A 16,648-nucleotide genomic window follows, 5' to 3' on the forward strand; every position below is an offset into this window, starting at 1 on the left:
ATGGATCTGTTTGGAGATATAGATGACATTTCTTCAGGGAGCGATGTGGACCAGCGAACACCTGTCCCAAGACGGCCTGACGTGAGTACGGTCCCCAGCACCACTGATGACGGGATGGAAAGCTGAGAGGAAACGTTCAGAAGAGGTTCAGTCGAGCTCTGTCTCTCATACTGGGGAGGCGGGTGTTCACAGAGGACTAACCATGTGGTGACATTCTTAGCTGAGGAAATAATTAGAAGGCACAGGAAGAACCATCAGAATGAGGTCCATGCCAGTAGGCACAGGACTGAGAGACTCTTGACACGAGAGCCTTTGATTTCAAAGGTCTTTCTTATCCACACCTGTGCTGTGCTGTATGGGCAATGTTGATCATCTTTTCTGATTTTAGTAGTTCCTTAGCAGTGAAGGGTTGAATTCCTTATACCCCTTGAATGCCATGCAAAATAGGAAAAAAGCTATGCCAACAAAATTTATCTAGTAATGCAGGATAATGTATGCTATTTCCCATGGCACTTTGGTTCTTTGTGGGCATGGTTGGGGTGAGGTTTGGGGAGAGACTTGGATGGTGGAATGCAGACTATCCCTGAAGTAATGTCTGACTGAACTTCCTTGCACACCTGTGTCTGCCAAATGCAGAGCACAGCCGGGACGTTGCTCCTGTCTCTTCATGCTCTCCCATTCTGACCCCTCCCTTAGGGCGGACGCAGAGTGCCTCAGAACCAGCATGTGGACCAGCGTATTTCTGAAACCAGAATAAGAATAGAAATTCCCAGCATCAACTCTGACTTAGGGAATGAATTGTATTTTGTTAAACTACCTAGATTCCTCAGGATAGAACCCAAGTAAGAGGACTGAATAAAACGTTCAAGAGATTGAAAAAAATAACTATAAAACGTTAATTAACTGTTAGGAGTCGGCCAGTCATAAGTGACTGAAAACAAGAGAAGGCTAGGTTACTGTAGAGAATTAGGATGCTGGCCGTCTTCCTACCATTGACACTCCGCTGCAAATGAACAGATGGCATATGACATGTCACTCATGTAAAGCTGAAAATATGAAATGAGAGAGAAGTGCCACAGAAATCAGGGTGGTCAGGGTAAACGACACTGAATCTGGACCAGACAGCGACTTTGCCAACAAAATAGTATTGGCTGTTTTTACTAAAGTACACAGGTACAAACTCCATGGGGTAAATTTTAGTCCCTAATCTAAACAGAGGTCTCAGGTTTCAATTTGTTGTTAATTTTTATTTATTCTTTTTTTTTTGGTTTTTGAGACAGGGTTTCTCTGTGTAGCTTTGCGCCTTTCCTGGAACTCGCTTTGGAGACCAGACTGGCCTCGAACTCACAGAGATCCGCCTGCTTCTGCCTCCCGAGTGCTGGGATTAAAGGCATGTGCCACCACCGGCCTTATTTATTCTTTAAAAATATAAAAATGCCATGCCCAGATATTGGCTAATTAAGCTAAGGGACTTTTTACCCCCTTGAGACAGTGTCTCACTATGTAGCCCTGGCTGACCTGGAACTCCATACACAGACTAAACTGGCCTTGAGATCTACCTGCGTCTGCCTCCTGAGTGCTGGGATTAAAGGAGTGTACCATAATGCCTGGCTCAAGGGATACTTTTGAAGCCATTCACTTAGGTTTACAGTCCTTCAAACAGCACTGAGGTCTTGGTGTTATTGAATATGGATGGGCCAGATGTGTTTCCTCAAAGACTGTTTTACATTTTGAGCCCTGTTCAGATTTTATTTCAGGAAGTTTGTTTTAAAAGGAAGTTTCAGGGGTTGGGGATTTAGCTCAGTGGTAGAGCACTTGCCTAGCAAGCCCAAGGTCCTGGGTTCGGTCCTCAGCTGGGGGTCGGGGGAAGAAGTTTCAATAAAGTAGCCATTAGCATACTTGCTGAAGGTTCTTGTGAAGTTACTTGTTGGCTGTGATGCATGTGGTAGAGATGATCGGTTTATAGTGTCAATCAGTCACTAATTATGACTAATATGGCATCAATTTTTAGACCTTTCGATCCTCAGCTATATGAAGATGAACTTGAAGATGAGAAAGTGCTTTATGAGGAAGACAAAACTAGGTTGAAATTAAAGGTATTATCCCATTTCCTATTCCTTTTTTCTTCTAGTGCCCCCTCACCTCAGCCTTCTGAGTGGCTATGGCCACAGGCATGCACACCATGCCAGGCTAAGTTCTTCCTTACATTTTTTTTTCTTTTAGATTTACTTAATTCATGTGAGTGAGTGTTTTGCATGTATGTATATGTATATCATGTTTGTGCCTGGTACCTGCAGAGGTTGGAAGAGGACACCAAATCCTCTGGAACTGGAATATATGGATGGTTGTGAACCACTCTGTGGATGCTGGGAACCTGGAACCTCTGAAAGAGCAACAGGTGTTCTTAACTACGAGTCACCTCTCCAGCTCCTGGAGTTTTTCCATTAGACAGTAAACACAGGGATGATAACACAAGACGTGAGCTTGAGAATGTTCTTAACGTTTCCTGCTTACTCAACAAATAACTCTAGAACATGGAAGTAAAAGGCCTTTCCAGACGTTTAGGGGAGTAAGCACATACCTATTCTCTCTCCTCTAGAATTGACATGTTTTGAATGTTTTCAGTTTTTATTTTTCATTTCTTTGAGACAGGGTTTCTTGTGCAGCCCTGGTTGTCCTGGAACTCACTCTGTGTAGACCAGTCTGGCCTCAAACTCAGAAATCTGCCTGTCTCTGCCTCCAGAGTGCTGGGATTAAAGGCATGTGCCACTAGCCCAGTCTCAATTTCAAGTTTTAACTGAACTAAAGGGAGAGACTGTTGAAAATCACTAGCTTCCCTCAGATCAACAGTGCTGTAAGGTATACATGCCTGTCTCCACACTCTTCCCAGCAGCCTCCCACCACAGCAGTGTCTCGTCATGGAGACTTACTTTGTGCACAGCAGCAGACCTTGCCATTAGGGGATCTCTGTAGCTGGAGAGTTTCTCTCCAGATGCCACCAAGCCCCCGGCAGTCCCACAACCCACGTATAAAATAATCATACAGACACTTATATTATTTAAACTGCTTGGCCATTAGCTCAGGCCTACCATTATCTAGCTTTTACTCTTATATTTAGCCCATTTTTATTAATCTATACTTTGCCTTGTGGCTTACCATTGTCTTTATACGTTGCTTCTCATGGGGGCCCCTGACAGTGTCTCCTCCCAGCCTTCTTGTTCCCTGCCTACTCCTCTTCCTTGTCCTGCCTACCCTATCCTTCCTGCCTGGCTACTAGCCAATCAGCACTTTATTTATACAGAGTGATATCCACAGCACTTCCCCTTTTCTTTTTTGTTAAAAAAGGAGGGTTAACTTTTATATAGTAAAATTACAGATAAAACAATTATCAAGCAAGAATTACAGTTACAATATTAAAGAAGATATCCTATCTATCTTATATTTGTGAGTCTAAGCTTTTATATCTAACTTATCTTTTATCAGAAAATTATAACTATCTAGTCTTCAACCACATCAAAGACCTCAGAAGGATATAATATTATCTGAGAACCGGGAGAAGGATGTAAGCAACTTTCGGGAGTCTTGCAGGATAGACAGAGACAGCTGTCAGCCTGGACAGTCACCTAATGTTCCTTTGTAAAGTTGGGGCATTTGTCTTTAGTCCACAGGGCTATAGTCTCTCGGTCACTTCTCTCAGTGTCCTGTAGAATGTCTGGCAGTTTCCTCTGCGAAGCAGGAACCTGAAGGACCATTTTATCAAGCAAAGTTCAGTGGTCACCTTTCTATGGGTCCTGCATGTCCAGTCAATCAAGCAGTCCAGGCAAGAACAGTTTCTTGCCCAAATGGCTATTTTTGCCAAGGTGAAGATAAACTCCATATGAAGTGTCTTTAATGCCCATCCTCCTCTCTGAAGTAAATCAGTGCTGCCAGGAGCAGACATGTCTCACTGTCCAGAAAGTCTAAATTTTAAAAATATTTTAATGCCATATTCTGTAGACCTTTTAAATGTTTGAAGATTACCTGTCTATCTGAACTATCTCTGTGTATACCTAGAAGACTAAACTAACATGGCTATGAGTATGATTATCATAGATGACCAGTTATTAATCTATTTTTAATTATCCATTATAATTTTAAATGAGCTGTACAAACATAATACCTTAAACAAGAGTAGAAATATACACAGTATAACAAAATTAACTTTAAGTTTGTATCAATAGACTAAAATCTATACCAATGTAAAACATTTTAAATGAGTTGTTGCTCTTTAGAAGTAAGTTCATTAATCTACCCTTTCATCCTATCATATCTATATCATATCCCCTTTTTATCTTTAGAAATAGATTGCATTTATAATCAACCTGTTTTAAATAAAATATTGGTTTTGCTCTGTCCCACACCAGAGGGCTCTTCTGATTTGGGACACAAGAATCTCTTAACCTTTTTTTTTTTTTTTTTAAACAATGTGTTTGGGTTTAGAGAAGGAGTGAGCCAATTTCATCTCCAAAGCTAGCTTGATAATTTTGGGAAATTGGGCGCAGTTTTTCTTACTACTTCCTGTTGGAGGGGGGCACTGTATCTTATGGGGACATAAAGAAAATTTTAGGATTATGGAGTAGTCCATGAGGGTAAACCTCTGAGCCAGTTGCCTTGAAACCATTGTGGATGTTGGATCATCTGGGCCATGGTATCATCGGAGACCTTTTAGGTGGTCTTGGCTGATCAAACCTGATGTATCTTAATCTGGAACAAATCCATAGCCTCTGGCTTTCTGTGGAAACAAAAGCAGAGACTCTCTTCCAAAGCAACATATATTTATATCCAAATTTTGCAGTCAAGGTGCCTTTAAAATTTACATATTTGTTTAACTCAACAGCTTTTACAATCAAATCTTTTTGTGTAGTTAAAAATCCCAAAGATAAGACAAACCAGATTCTCTGTAAGACTGAAACACCGCAGTGGCTGCTGGCTCCGCCCACCTCAGCTTCCCAACATGGCGGTGGTACAGTTTGCCGCCAGCTCTGGGTCTGGAGCCATGTGTACCATCAACTCTCAGAAGCAGTTCTATCAAAGCAGCGCGTAGCCCAGAAACCTTTTTTTTTTTTTTTTTAAACTAGCAAAGGCTAAATCCAATATGTAGCAGAGTAAAGTGCTGCTTGTAGATTCCTCATTCCCGCCGCACTGCAGGTCAGACACACACGCCAGGAACCCGCCATAGAGGCTCAAACTAGCAGGCTGCCACTAACTTGAGAGACACAATTAGGAAGCTGTTTTTAGTTTCACTTTGGAATCTTTTTTTGTCAGGTTTTAGGTGGAAACTCTTGTCAACACGTTGGACACCATTTGTAGCTGGAAAGCTTCTCTCCAGGTTCCACCAAGCCCCTGTGGTCCCACAACCCACGTATAAAATAATCATACAGACACTTATATTATTTAAACTGCTTGGCCATTAGCTCAGGCCTACCATTATCTAGCTTTTACTCTTATATTTAGCCCATTTTTATTAATCTATACTTTGCCACATGGCTTGTGGCTTACCAGTGTCTTTACACGTTGCTTCTCATGGGGGCCCCTGACAGTGTCTCCTCCCAGCCTTCCTGTTCCCTGCCTTCTCCTCTTCCTTGTCCTGCCTACCCTATCCTTCCTGCCTGGCTACTAGCCAATCAGTACTTTATTTATACAGAGTAATATCCACAGCAGATCTCTCTCGAGAATACCTAGGATGATGAGTACTACCATTGTTCATGTAGGGATATTGCCTTTTCCAAAGGGTGGGATGGTCCATTTTTAGTAGTCTTTTGTGACTTGGAGTTTTTTATTTCATGAGTTAATTTGGACTGAAATAGAAGTATAGGTCTCAGATTTTAATTTGCTGCTAATTGTTGTGTGTGTGTATGTGTATCTGGTGTATGTGTGTATCTGGGTAGGTACACCATGTGTGTGTGGGTACCTTCAGAAGAGGGTGTCAGTTTCCCTGGAGCTGGAGTTATAGGTGGTTGTGAGCTGCCCAGCATGGTGCTGGGAACTAAACATGGGCCCTCTGGAAAAACAGCAAATACTCTTACCTGCTAAGCCATCTCTCTAGCTCATAGATATTTAGTACTTAAAAATGTCATGTCTAGATCTTATCTCATTAGACACCTTTTTTTTTTTTTTTTGGTTTTTTGAGACAGGGTTTCTTTATGTAGTTTGGTGCCTGTCCTGGATCTCACTCTGTAGTCCAGGCTGGCCTTGAACTCACAGAGATCTGCCTGGCTCTGCCTCTCAAGTGCTGGGAATAAAGGCATGCATCACCACCACCTGGCTCATTAGACACTTTTTCTTTAAAAAAAAAAATATTTATTTGTGTGTTCAAGAGCATGCATGTGCACATGGGTCAAAAAACAACGTGCAGTAGTCTTCTCTTCACACTACGTGGGTCCTGGGGATTCAACTCAGGTAGTTAGTCAGGGTAGCAAGCCTTTACCCAGTGAGCCTTGTCACTGGCCCTAAGAGACACTTGGTTTTTTTTTTTTTTTTTTTTTTTTTTTTTGGAAAAGGAGGGATTTCTTTTATTTTATCCTTTTTTCAATCCTCTCAGAATCCTCCCTTCCCCCAGGACCCACTCTTTCTCCATTTTCCTCCCCCCAAAGAGAGAGAGAGAGAGAGAGAGAGAGAGAGAGAGAGAGAGAGCGAGCAGGCCTCCCAGGGATATCAACCAAACATGGCATAACAAATTACAATATGACCAGGCACAAACCTTTATATCAAGGCTGGATGAGGCAACCCAGTAGGAGGAAAAGGGTCCCAAGAGCAGGCAGACGAGTCAGAGACACCTCTCCCACTGTTGGGAGTTCCATAAGCTACATGACCATAGCACTTGTACAGAAGACTTATCTCAGACCCGCATAGGGTCTGTAACTGTTCTTCAGCCTCTGAGTCCCTGTGAAGCCTGCTTAGTTGATTTCTGTGGACCATGTTCCCTAAGAAATATTTTAAAAGGTTTTTTTTTTTCATTGCACCCATAGACCTTCGGGTGGTCCTTCAAGAAATAGGGTGTGTGTGTGTGGTGTGTGTGTGTATGTGTGTAAAACAGTGCTGGAACAGAACTGGGGGGGCCTCATATGTGCCAGGCAAGTGCTCTACCACTCTGTTACACCTTCAGCTGAGGTGTACGTTTCAGCCACTTCCCTTGTGTGGACTAGCCTCTTCTTTCCTGAGGAGCTAGCTCTTAGCTGTGGCTACAGGCTGCATCCTGTTTAACCTCTCCTCCCATGGCTCTGACCTGGTCCTCAGGAAAGGTAAACAGAAAGCCTTGTTAGCCTAACCAACAAGCCCAGACACCTGTTGCAGATCCGGGGTGGGGGTGGAAAGGTAGGGAGGTGGGGGTGGGAGGGTGGAGGGGTGGGGGTGGGAGGATGGGTGTGGGGGGGGGGCAGTGCTGCTGAGTTGCTGAGTCGGCCGTTTTCTTACCAACCATCAGTTCTTGGCATACGATTATGAATCATTTGAGGAACAAAACCAGCTGGTTAAACTGTCATCTGATACCTTTTCTTTCGAACCAGGTGGAAAATACTATCCGCTGGAGGGTAGGCCGGGATGAAGAAGGATATAGAGTTAAGGAGAGCAATGCTCGGATAGTCAAGTGGTCGGATGGAAGGTGAGTGAGTGAGGCCTGGATCAATCGGGATTTCCTGTGGAGGACTTTACTGAGAAAACCTGGGCTGCTGGCATTACCTCGGAAACCCGAGAGAGCTCAGCAGAGTTAAGGCCCGCCAGCTGGGCTAGTGGGAGAGCTTCGATCTGGCTCGATGCGATCAGATCCCTTTTATCTGTCTTGTTGCTGAAAGCCTACTGTTTGAAACATCCGGGTAATTTGAAATTAACCTGTTTTGGCAGTGCTGGGGATCAAACCCAGTGCTTCATGTGCACATGGCAAGTAAGTGGTCTACCAACTGAGCTTATAGCCCCTAAGTTGAAACTATTGGAGAACTCAATTCAGTTTGCTAATTAAGAGATACAGAGGGGCTGGAGAGATGGCTCAGAGGTTAAGCGCACTGACTGTTCTCCCAGAGGTCCTGAGTTCAATTCCCAGCACCCACATGGTGACTCACAACCATCTGTAATGAGCACCCTCTTCTGTGTACATAATAAATAAATCTTTAAAAAAAAAAGAGAGGTACAGATTGAAAGATATTGTAAGACAGTTCTATTTCAAGCTGAAAAGTCTGTTTTACCACTTTTTGCTCTGGAGTGCGTATTAGTTACTTTTCTATTGTTCTGATAAAACACCATGACCAAGGCAACTTACAGAAGAAGATTTCATTGGGACTTACAGTCCCAAAGGCCTAAGAGTCCATCATGGAAACTGGCAGCAGGAAGCATGCATGCATAGTCGTAGGAACAGCTGAGAACTCAACATCTCTCAAGCCAGGCAGGAAGCAGACAGCGGGGTTAACTGGGTCTGGGGCTTTGAAACCTCAGACCCACCCCTTAGTGACGTACTTCCTCTAGCAAGGCCACACCTACCCACGCAGCCACAACAGGAAACAAAGTATTCAAATGTCAGAACATTGTGGGAGGCATTTTCATTTAAAACCACCACAAAGAGACCTGATTTCAGTTTTGTTCGCAGGCCTTTAATTCCAGCACTTGGGAGGCAGAGGCAGGTGGATCTCTGTGCTTTAGAGGCCAGCCTGGGCTACAGAGTGAATTCCAGGACAGCCAGGGCTGCACAGTGAAACCCCGAAAAAATAAACAACAACAAAAAGAAGACAGGGTCTCACTGGTGTGTAGAGCACGCCTTTGATTCCAGCACTGGGGAGGCAGTTTTGTAGCCAGCCTGGCTTACATAGCCAGTTCCAGGCCAACCACGGCTACACAGTGAGACCTTGCCTCAAACAAACAAACAAAAGCCAGGGTTTCACAGCCCATCCTGGCCCAGATCCTCATGCTCCACCTCCCCTGCAGGGTTACAAGCAGACACTTCCCACGCCCAGCTTGGAAGGCTATTGAGTGCATCTCTCTCTCTCTTTTTTTTCTTCTATGAATTCTATATGAGGTTAGGATCCTGTACTAGTCACTAAGCATCCTAATACCCCAATTATCTCCCCTCTCCAGCATGTCCCTGCATTTAGGCAGTGAAGTGTTTGATATCTACAAAGCCCCACTGCAAGACAACCACAACCAGCTGTTTATACGGGAAGACACTGGTCTCCGGGGACAAGCCATCTTTAAGTCCAGACTTACCTTTAGGTAACTTTCTCTACTTGCCACTAAAGAGCAAAGCTGAGCTGTGACGCAGAAAGCCTGACCCATTCCAGAGTGCAGCTCACCGGCCACCGTGCCTGCGTCCAAGATGAGTTTCTAAAGTTAACTATAAGTTTCTCAGGGAACCAGCTCATGCTATAAAAACTTACAAGGGACTGGTCCATGGCTTCTCAATGGCCAGGGCACTTGGGAAAGACTTGCCATTGAAGCTTGCTGCTTGATCTGTCCTTAACCAGCTAATGAAACTAACCCAAGAAAGCTAACTGTCATCAGAAGGTGGTGTTGCTGGTGTGTGCTCATGGCAGGTGTGACCGAAGCAGTTGTAGCTTGTGCCTCCTGCTCAAGACACAGGGCCAGCTTTAGTGCTATGGCCCGTCCTCTTAAGGACATACTGTAACTAGGATCCGGTTTCCTTGAGAGGTACAGCATTTACCATGGCAGTGTCACATGGTTCCTTTGAAGATGCTGAAGTATTTTAGAATCAGATTGTGGTCATTGTAGACGAATTTTTAAACAGTCTTATTAAACAAGAAACACAGAGCCAAATATAGGGGTGAAAACTGTAGAGATCAGAGAAATAGGAATAGCCATCAGCTAACCTTAGCTCACCAAGCCGCTGTAGCTTCCCAAGAGAATATTTTCCTGTCTAACCTGCGCCTTTATTGCCTTGCTGTTCTGCCTTCTCATTGGCTCTTAGCTCAGCTACCTCACTTCTTTGTCACTGCCTGTCTGTACAGACCTCCAGGTCTCTATGGTTGGTACTGGGATTAAAGGCTGTGTGTCCCCACACTTGGCTGTGTCCTTGACCACACAGAGACTCTTGCCTGCCATGTGGTCGGATTAAGGGCACGTGCTACTACAGCCTGACTTCTGTTTATGGCTGGCTATCTACGTCCTCTGATCTCCAGGCAAACTTTATTTATTAACATACAAATAAAATAGCACCACATTTTAGCACAAATAAAATATCACACAGGTCATGGTTGCCCAACTTTGAAAATTAAAACAATTATAAACTTAAAATAAGCCGGGAGGTGGTGGTGTATGCCTTTAATCCCAGCACTCAGGAGGCAGAGCCAGGCGGATCTCTGTGAGTTGGAGGCCAGCCTGGTCTGCAAAGCAAGTTCCAGGAAAGGCGCAAAACTACACAGAGAAACCCTGTCTCGAAAAACAAAAACAAAACAAAACAAAAAAACAACAACAAAAAACCCCCTTAAAATAAGGGACTATGGGGTGTATATTATTGGTAAACATGTTAGCTTCTTTTTTTAAAAAAAAAAAGACTGCAAGGGTATATAGTCTTGAGGGTCTCGCCAATTTGCAGTTTCCTTGGCTATAAAATGTATGTCACAGGGGTGTTGTGTTAAATAGCACACAAACCTTGCACAGTGCTCAACCTTCCCACTGATGAGTGTTTCTAGAAGTATCCTCAAACGTGCAGTTCTTAGTTTTTGCTTCCTAATCTTGCTCTGAGCACTGCACTGGGGTAGCATTTGACTACTTGGCACAATTTCTTTCCTTGGGTCCTTTCTTGAGTCTTTGGGACTCAGTTACAAGCTGTCTTCCTATACTCTTCCTATACTGTTTGGGACAGTACAGCTGTGTAACCGAAGCTGGCTTTGAACTAACTCACTATCCATCTTCACCTCAAGCTTGCAATCCTCCTGGCCTTTGCCTGAGTGATGTGATTACAGGTTGCTTCCATGCTGAGACTCTTGTCTCGTCCTGAGCTTTTGAGGCCCCTCATGCCATTGTGGCTCACTTTCTTTTTGAGACAGGATCGCACACTTGGCTACCTACTTTTTAAAACCATCCTCCTACTTTTTTTTTTTTTTTTTTTCCCCAGACAAGGTTTCTCTGTGTAGCTTTGCACCTTTCCTGGAACTTACTCTGTAGTTCAGGCTGGCCTCCAACTCACAGAGATCCGCCTGGCTCTGCCTCTCAAGTGCTGGAATTAAAGGCACGTGCCACCAACGCCCAGCCTCATCCTCCTACTTTTATTGGGTGGCAGGAACATCTTTTAGTTCTCAAAATGTTCCTGCTAGTGCATGCTCGTGAATCTGAGATTTCATGACCCTTGTCTGTGATTGTAGTTGGGCGTAGTCTTTGTACAAAGCACTTGATCTGGCCACCTGCCTCTCCCCTGGCACTCTGGGTCAGTCCACTTCCCTTTCGCTGAGGGGTGAGCAGAGGGGAACTGTGGTCCCGCCTCCTTGCTCGGCTCAAGGGTGAGGTCATTACCCATGGGCGGTTTGGGTGTCCTCGAGCAAAGTAAGACAGATATCTCCTGTTCGTTTCCTGGCAGACCTCACTGTACAGACAGTGCCACATATAAAAAGATGACCCTGTCATCTGGGAACAGAAGTTCAAAGACACAGATCAGAATCTTACCGATGGCTGGGCGTGACCCTGAGTGGCCACGCACAGATTTGATTCAGGTATGTCTGGTAAGCTTTATGTTGGGACCTTATGTACATGAAGAGCTGTTTTTTCTGAAGTTAAAAATAATAATAATAAGTTCTTTGGGTACAGCTGAGTAGCAGAATGCTTTGCCTTGCATGTGCAACGCCTTGGGTTTGATTCCTGGGTACCACAGGGAGAAAAAAGAAGAAAATAGGAAGGCCTTAAGAACCTTTCTGACTTGACACTGGCTCAGCTCTTTTCATTCCAAAGTGTGCCATGCTGGGCAGTTCTAAGAAACTGGCAGTTTCCTCAGCCTGTTGTGAGTTCGAGGCCAGCTTGGTCTGCAGAGCGAGATCCAGGACAGGCACCAAACCTACACAGAAAAACCCTGTCTCAAATGCTCCCCCCCCCCAAAAAAAAAAAAAAAATATATATATATATATATGTATAGTATTTGCATTTAAGGCTGCAGTAGAAATGTCCAAGAAGCTTAGAAGCTTGGTGGAGCCTCAGCAGTCAGGATCAGCAGCTCAGGATGAGCACAGCCGGCTTCAACAGCTGCAGAGGGTCATTTCAGAGGGGGTTTCTCAGGCTGGCCACTTCTGAGCTGTCAGTGGCCTCAGCAGAGGATGCACACAGCTCCCAGGGGCGTGCCTGTGCTAGCTTAGATCAAGACAGTCCAGGGGCCTCTCCTGCTCTCTCACTCTCGTGTGGCCTTTACCCCACCAGACCATCTGTGGTGTGGGCTTCCAGCTACGCAGGGCAGAAGGCTGCACACTGGAGACATAGGACATCAAACCGCTTTAAAAACGGGTTTGAATGGGTAGGAAGGAGCTCCATTTTCCCTCTCCCTCCTCCCCTTTTCTGCTGGAGAAACTTTCCGCCATATTGCATAGGTGTGGTGGACCAGCCGCCACTTTAATGACCCAGGGTACTCTTGAGCAGGGAGAAGTGAGAAATATTAGCTAGAGAGACCTAGACAATGAGAGGAAAGACAGAAAACACAGGCTAGCCTTGGGAGGGCCTGGGTCCAAACCCACCAGCCTTGAACTTTATTCCAAAGCCAAGGGGAGGAGCAAAGACCTCCCCCTTGTGAGATACAGTCAAGTGTAGACCCTAACACTCAGGCCCGTGGTCCAGTCATCCTCTTTATGCAGACCTGCTGGGTAAAGTCACCAGGAGACCCAGATGGGCTCTAATACATAAGCTTGTCTAGGACTCCAGGTTTATGATGTCTTTCTGCCTCAGTCTCCACTACAGGTTCCTGCTACCCTTCCTGCCGGAAGTACTTCATTTCTTTAAATTGAAAGTTTGCTAGTTTGCTTTTTTTTTTTTTTTTTTTTTTAACAGAAAAAAGAACGCTTGAGGGTGTCTAATCTACGGAAGAGGAAGAACCAGCCAGCTCCAAGTTCCACCATCCAGCAGCCTGATGGTGTTGACAAGGAAGAGGAGGAAGGAGAAGAGGAGGAAGACAAGGCCTCCAGACTAGTCACCATTAAAAACCATTACCGAGGAGCAGTCCACGGTAAGTCAGTGTTGGTGTCAGATCTCACTTTAGTAGGCAGGGCCTAGTTTTGCTCTGGTGGGATGTTATTTACTTAAGATTGTAGAACACACACACACACACTTCCGTTTTGCTTTGGTTAGGGCCACTCACCCATAGAAAAGGTTAATTGAAAACAAGACACCTCCAGAAACCACAACACCTGTTTTACACATGGTATGTACCTGTGGAAGGAAATGTATATATTAGCACAATTAAGGAACTCAGTATTTGCTGGGCAGTGGTGGCACACACTTTTAATCCCAGAACTCGGGAGGCAGAAGCAGGCAGGTATCTGTGAGTTCGAGGCCAGCCTGGTCTACAGAGCGAGATCCAGGACAGGCACCAAAGTGACACCAAGAAACCCTGTCTCCAAAAAAAAAAAAAAGAGAACTCAGTATTTGGGGGCTGGAGAGACAGACGGCTCAGCAGTTAAGAGCAGTGACTGCTTTTGCAGGGGACCTGGGTTCAATTCCCACCACCCACCTAGCCGCTCACAACTGTCTGTAACTCCAAGATCTGATGCCCTCACACAGATATACATGCAGGCAGAATACTAATGCACATAAAAACCCTAAGTATTTTTTCTCCTTTCGCTCTTCCCTCCGCGTGGCCTCTCTCTCTCTCCCTCTGTCTCCCTCTCTCCCTCTCCCTCCCAATAAAGCTCTAAAAGGTAACTAGGGCTCGTGACTTTCCTCCAGCAGCTCCTCCGCAGGCAGCACCAATTTAACCAACATCAGGATGACTTTGTGTATTACTTCCTTGGTTCCATCTGCCTGTGGACTCTGGAAACTGAACTCAGGTCTTGCATGATTCCCACCAAAAGGGAGTCCCATTGTGCCATGACAGGCTAGTCCAGTAGAAATCACTGGGAAACCCTGACTATGACAAATACCTTAGGGAAACCAGTAAAGGAAAAAAGGTTTGGGGCCGGAGAGACGGCTCAGAGGTTAAGAGCACCGGCTGCTCTTCCAGAGGTTCTGGGTTCAATTCCCAGCACCCACATGGTGGCTCACAACCATCTGTAATGAGATCTGGCGCCCTCCTCTGTATACATAGTAATAATAAATAAATCTTTAAAGGAAAAAAGCCCTAAGTATTTAAACCTCATTATCTTTAAAGACATTATGAACAGCTGGACAAGGGGGCAGAGCTTGAATCAGTACTGTGGAGGCTGAGGCAGGAGAGTTTGAGTTGGAGGCCAGCTTGGACTGCTACTTGACAAGTTCCAGGCCAGCCAATAGAGACTCTGTCTCAAAAACAAAACAAAAACAAACTAATGAAAACCCTACACAATGTGTTTATAAGGCTTTGGGGTACCAAACAGTGCTCAACCTGAGACTATCTCAATCTGTCATTCAACTCATGTGAAAGTTACATTTATTGAAACTTAAAAAAAAAAAAAAGCCAATATCTTATTTATTTCTCAAAGTATAGTATTAGTGACAGTATTCAGCAAAAGTAAAACTCAGGAGTAAGTCTTCTTCATTGAGGGCTGTTCTGAGAAAATCCAGCTTGAAGAGCCTGGCAGAACATGCTGAGAGCAATGAGGCCAGCTGGCCAATGAGGACTGCAGGGCACACTTAGGTTTCTGCCGCCACCCCAGCTGCGTGACCACACGTGCGCAGTTCAGGAGCTAAGCCAGGGGTCTTGTGTCTTACGTCATCCGTGTGCTGCGTGATTGTGCACGTGCGAGCAGCGCAGTCATGCAATCGGTGCATACATGGCGTAGCTCCTAAGCCCACCTGCACATGTGCACGGGAATCCTTAAAAAGCCAGACACAGACTTTGCCTCTCTCTTCTCTTTTCTCTCCTCCCCCGCTATCTCTCTCTGTGTCTCTGCTCTCTGCACAATCTTCTTCCCCAGGCCTGGTTCTTTTGTCCCCTGCTCCTCCTAGTAAAGCTGTGATACTGGGTTTTGTCCTGTCTCATGACCTTTCTGCCCGGTAGCCAGTGCCACTTAACATTTTTAAAACAACAGACACATCAGCAGTTATGGTCACGGATGGCAGCAAGGGTGTTGGATCCTGGCAACCTGGGTAAGAGGGCAGGAGCTTATATAGCAGTCCTGACAGCACTGGCTTTCACTCAAAGCAGGAAGTAATTGCAGGAATAAATACTGAAGGTGTCATCACATTCCTGGCACCGATGGTACCGGGTCTGTACAGAAGGCTCCACAGCCTTTTGAACGGTTGTGTTCATCTACAGTGTACTGGAGCATGGCAGGGAAGGCAGGCAATCATGGTGGTTACAACTCAAGATGGCTGCAGCCAGGTAAAGGTGGGTCCCTCCAAAGGTCAACCCCCTTCTTAAAAATCCCTTTGCTTTCAGAGGAACAAGCCCTGTCTTCCTCAGACAGTGATGACGATGAAGGATCTGAAGAAGATAAGGCCGGAAGATTACTTAAAGCAAAGAAATTCGTGAGTGACAGGAGAAAGCTACATTTATTCAGTTCCAGGAGCACAGCTGCACAGTTCACTGACACTCAGTACAACAAATGCAAGGAGAGCCAGAGGCTGCTGTCTGGCAGGGTGGGAGGCCACAGAGACTCCTGACAGATGAATAGAAATTTGCAAAATCACAGGCCAGGGCGAGGCACTTCAGCCACACAGAGTGTACACAGGACGCAGGGCCCCGAGGCGTTAAGGCTCCTCTAGAGAATGGTACATGCTCAGTGTGGATAAACAGACACCTGCCATTTGGATGGAGCAGCGACGGTGGTGGTGGTGGTGGTGGTTGGGGGGGCTGTGGAGGGGTGGGGAGGGGTGGGAGTGGGGTGGGCTACTTCAGTCTGTACTGCTTCCCAGCCGAGTCTTCGTTTCCCCCAGAGAAGTAGGGAGTCCTAATTCATATTTACTTTGTATATACATATGTAGACCTTTCTAAACAAATCCACTTAAAACATACCTGAGCATTCTTAAATTCAGTCTTTAAATTTTTAAATTTATGAGTGTTTAACTTGCCTGTATGACACATGCACACAGTGCCTGTGGAGGCCAGAAGACGGTGACGGGACCCCTCCACCCAATTAGAGTTACAGATGGTTGTGAGCTGCCACGTGGGTGCTGGGACCCGAACCTGAGTTCTCTACAAGAGCCATCTCTCCAGCCTTTAAAATCAGACTTTGAAATACTTAACTTTATAGAGGAACTGAAGCAAAATGATGTCTCTAAGTGATGTGATAGAAAAGCCCTATTGAATGAAAACTGCCCCTCCTACCATGACAATAACCACCCAGGGAAACCCAAGTCCCAAGAGCCTAGCTGCTCAGAGACGGTGCTGGGTCAACACAAGTCTCTGGGGCAGGTTTCTCCTTTCAGTTCAGAACTACTTTGGACAAGGCTGCCAGAAATGTCTTACATGAATTTTGTAACCCATCTTTCATATTTCTTCAGAAGACGAACCCTCCAAGAGACCAAGGGGTGAAGAGGAAGGATGAAGTGTGAAATGACA

General features: G+C 45.2%; 1 protein-coding gene across 1 annotated transcript; it reads left to right on the forward strand.

Annotated features, from left to right (window-relative positions):
- On the forward strand, positions 1 to 16,648 carry LOC118586872 (RNA polymerase-associated protein LEO1-like). Its single transcript, XM_036192270.1, has 10 exons — positions 1 to 77; positions 612 to 650; positions 708 to 842; positions 2,012 to 2,096; positions 7,545 to 7,639; positions 9,100 to 9,234; positions 11,555 to 11,720; positions 13,003 to 13,177; positions 15,527 to 15,615; positions 16,591 to 16,648. The coding sequence occupies exons 1-10, from the start codon at positions 1 to 3 to the stop codon at positions 16,639 to 16,641; spliced, it is 1,047 nt and encodes a 348-aa protein (XP_036048163.1). The 3' UTR covers positions 16,642 to 16,648.

The sequence above is a fragment of the Onychomys torridus genome, chromosome 7 (genome assembly GCF_903995425.1).
Source record: "Onychomys torridus chromosome 7, mOncTor1.1, whole genome shotgun sequence".
Classification (NCBI taxonomy): domain Eukaryota; kingdom Metazoa; phylum Chordata; class Mammalia; order Rodentia; family Cricetidae; genus Onychomys; species Onychomys torridus.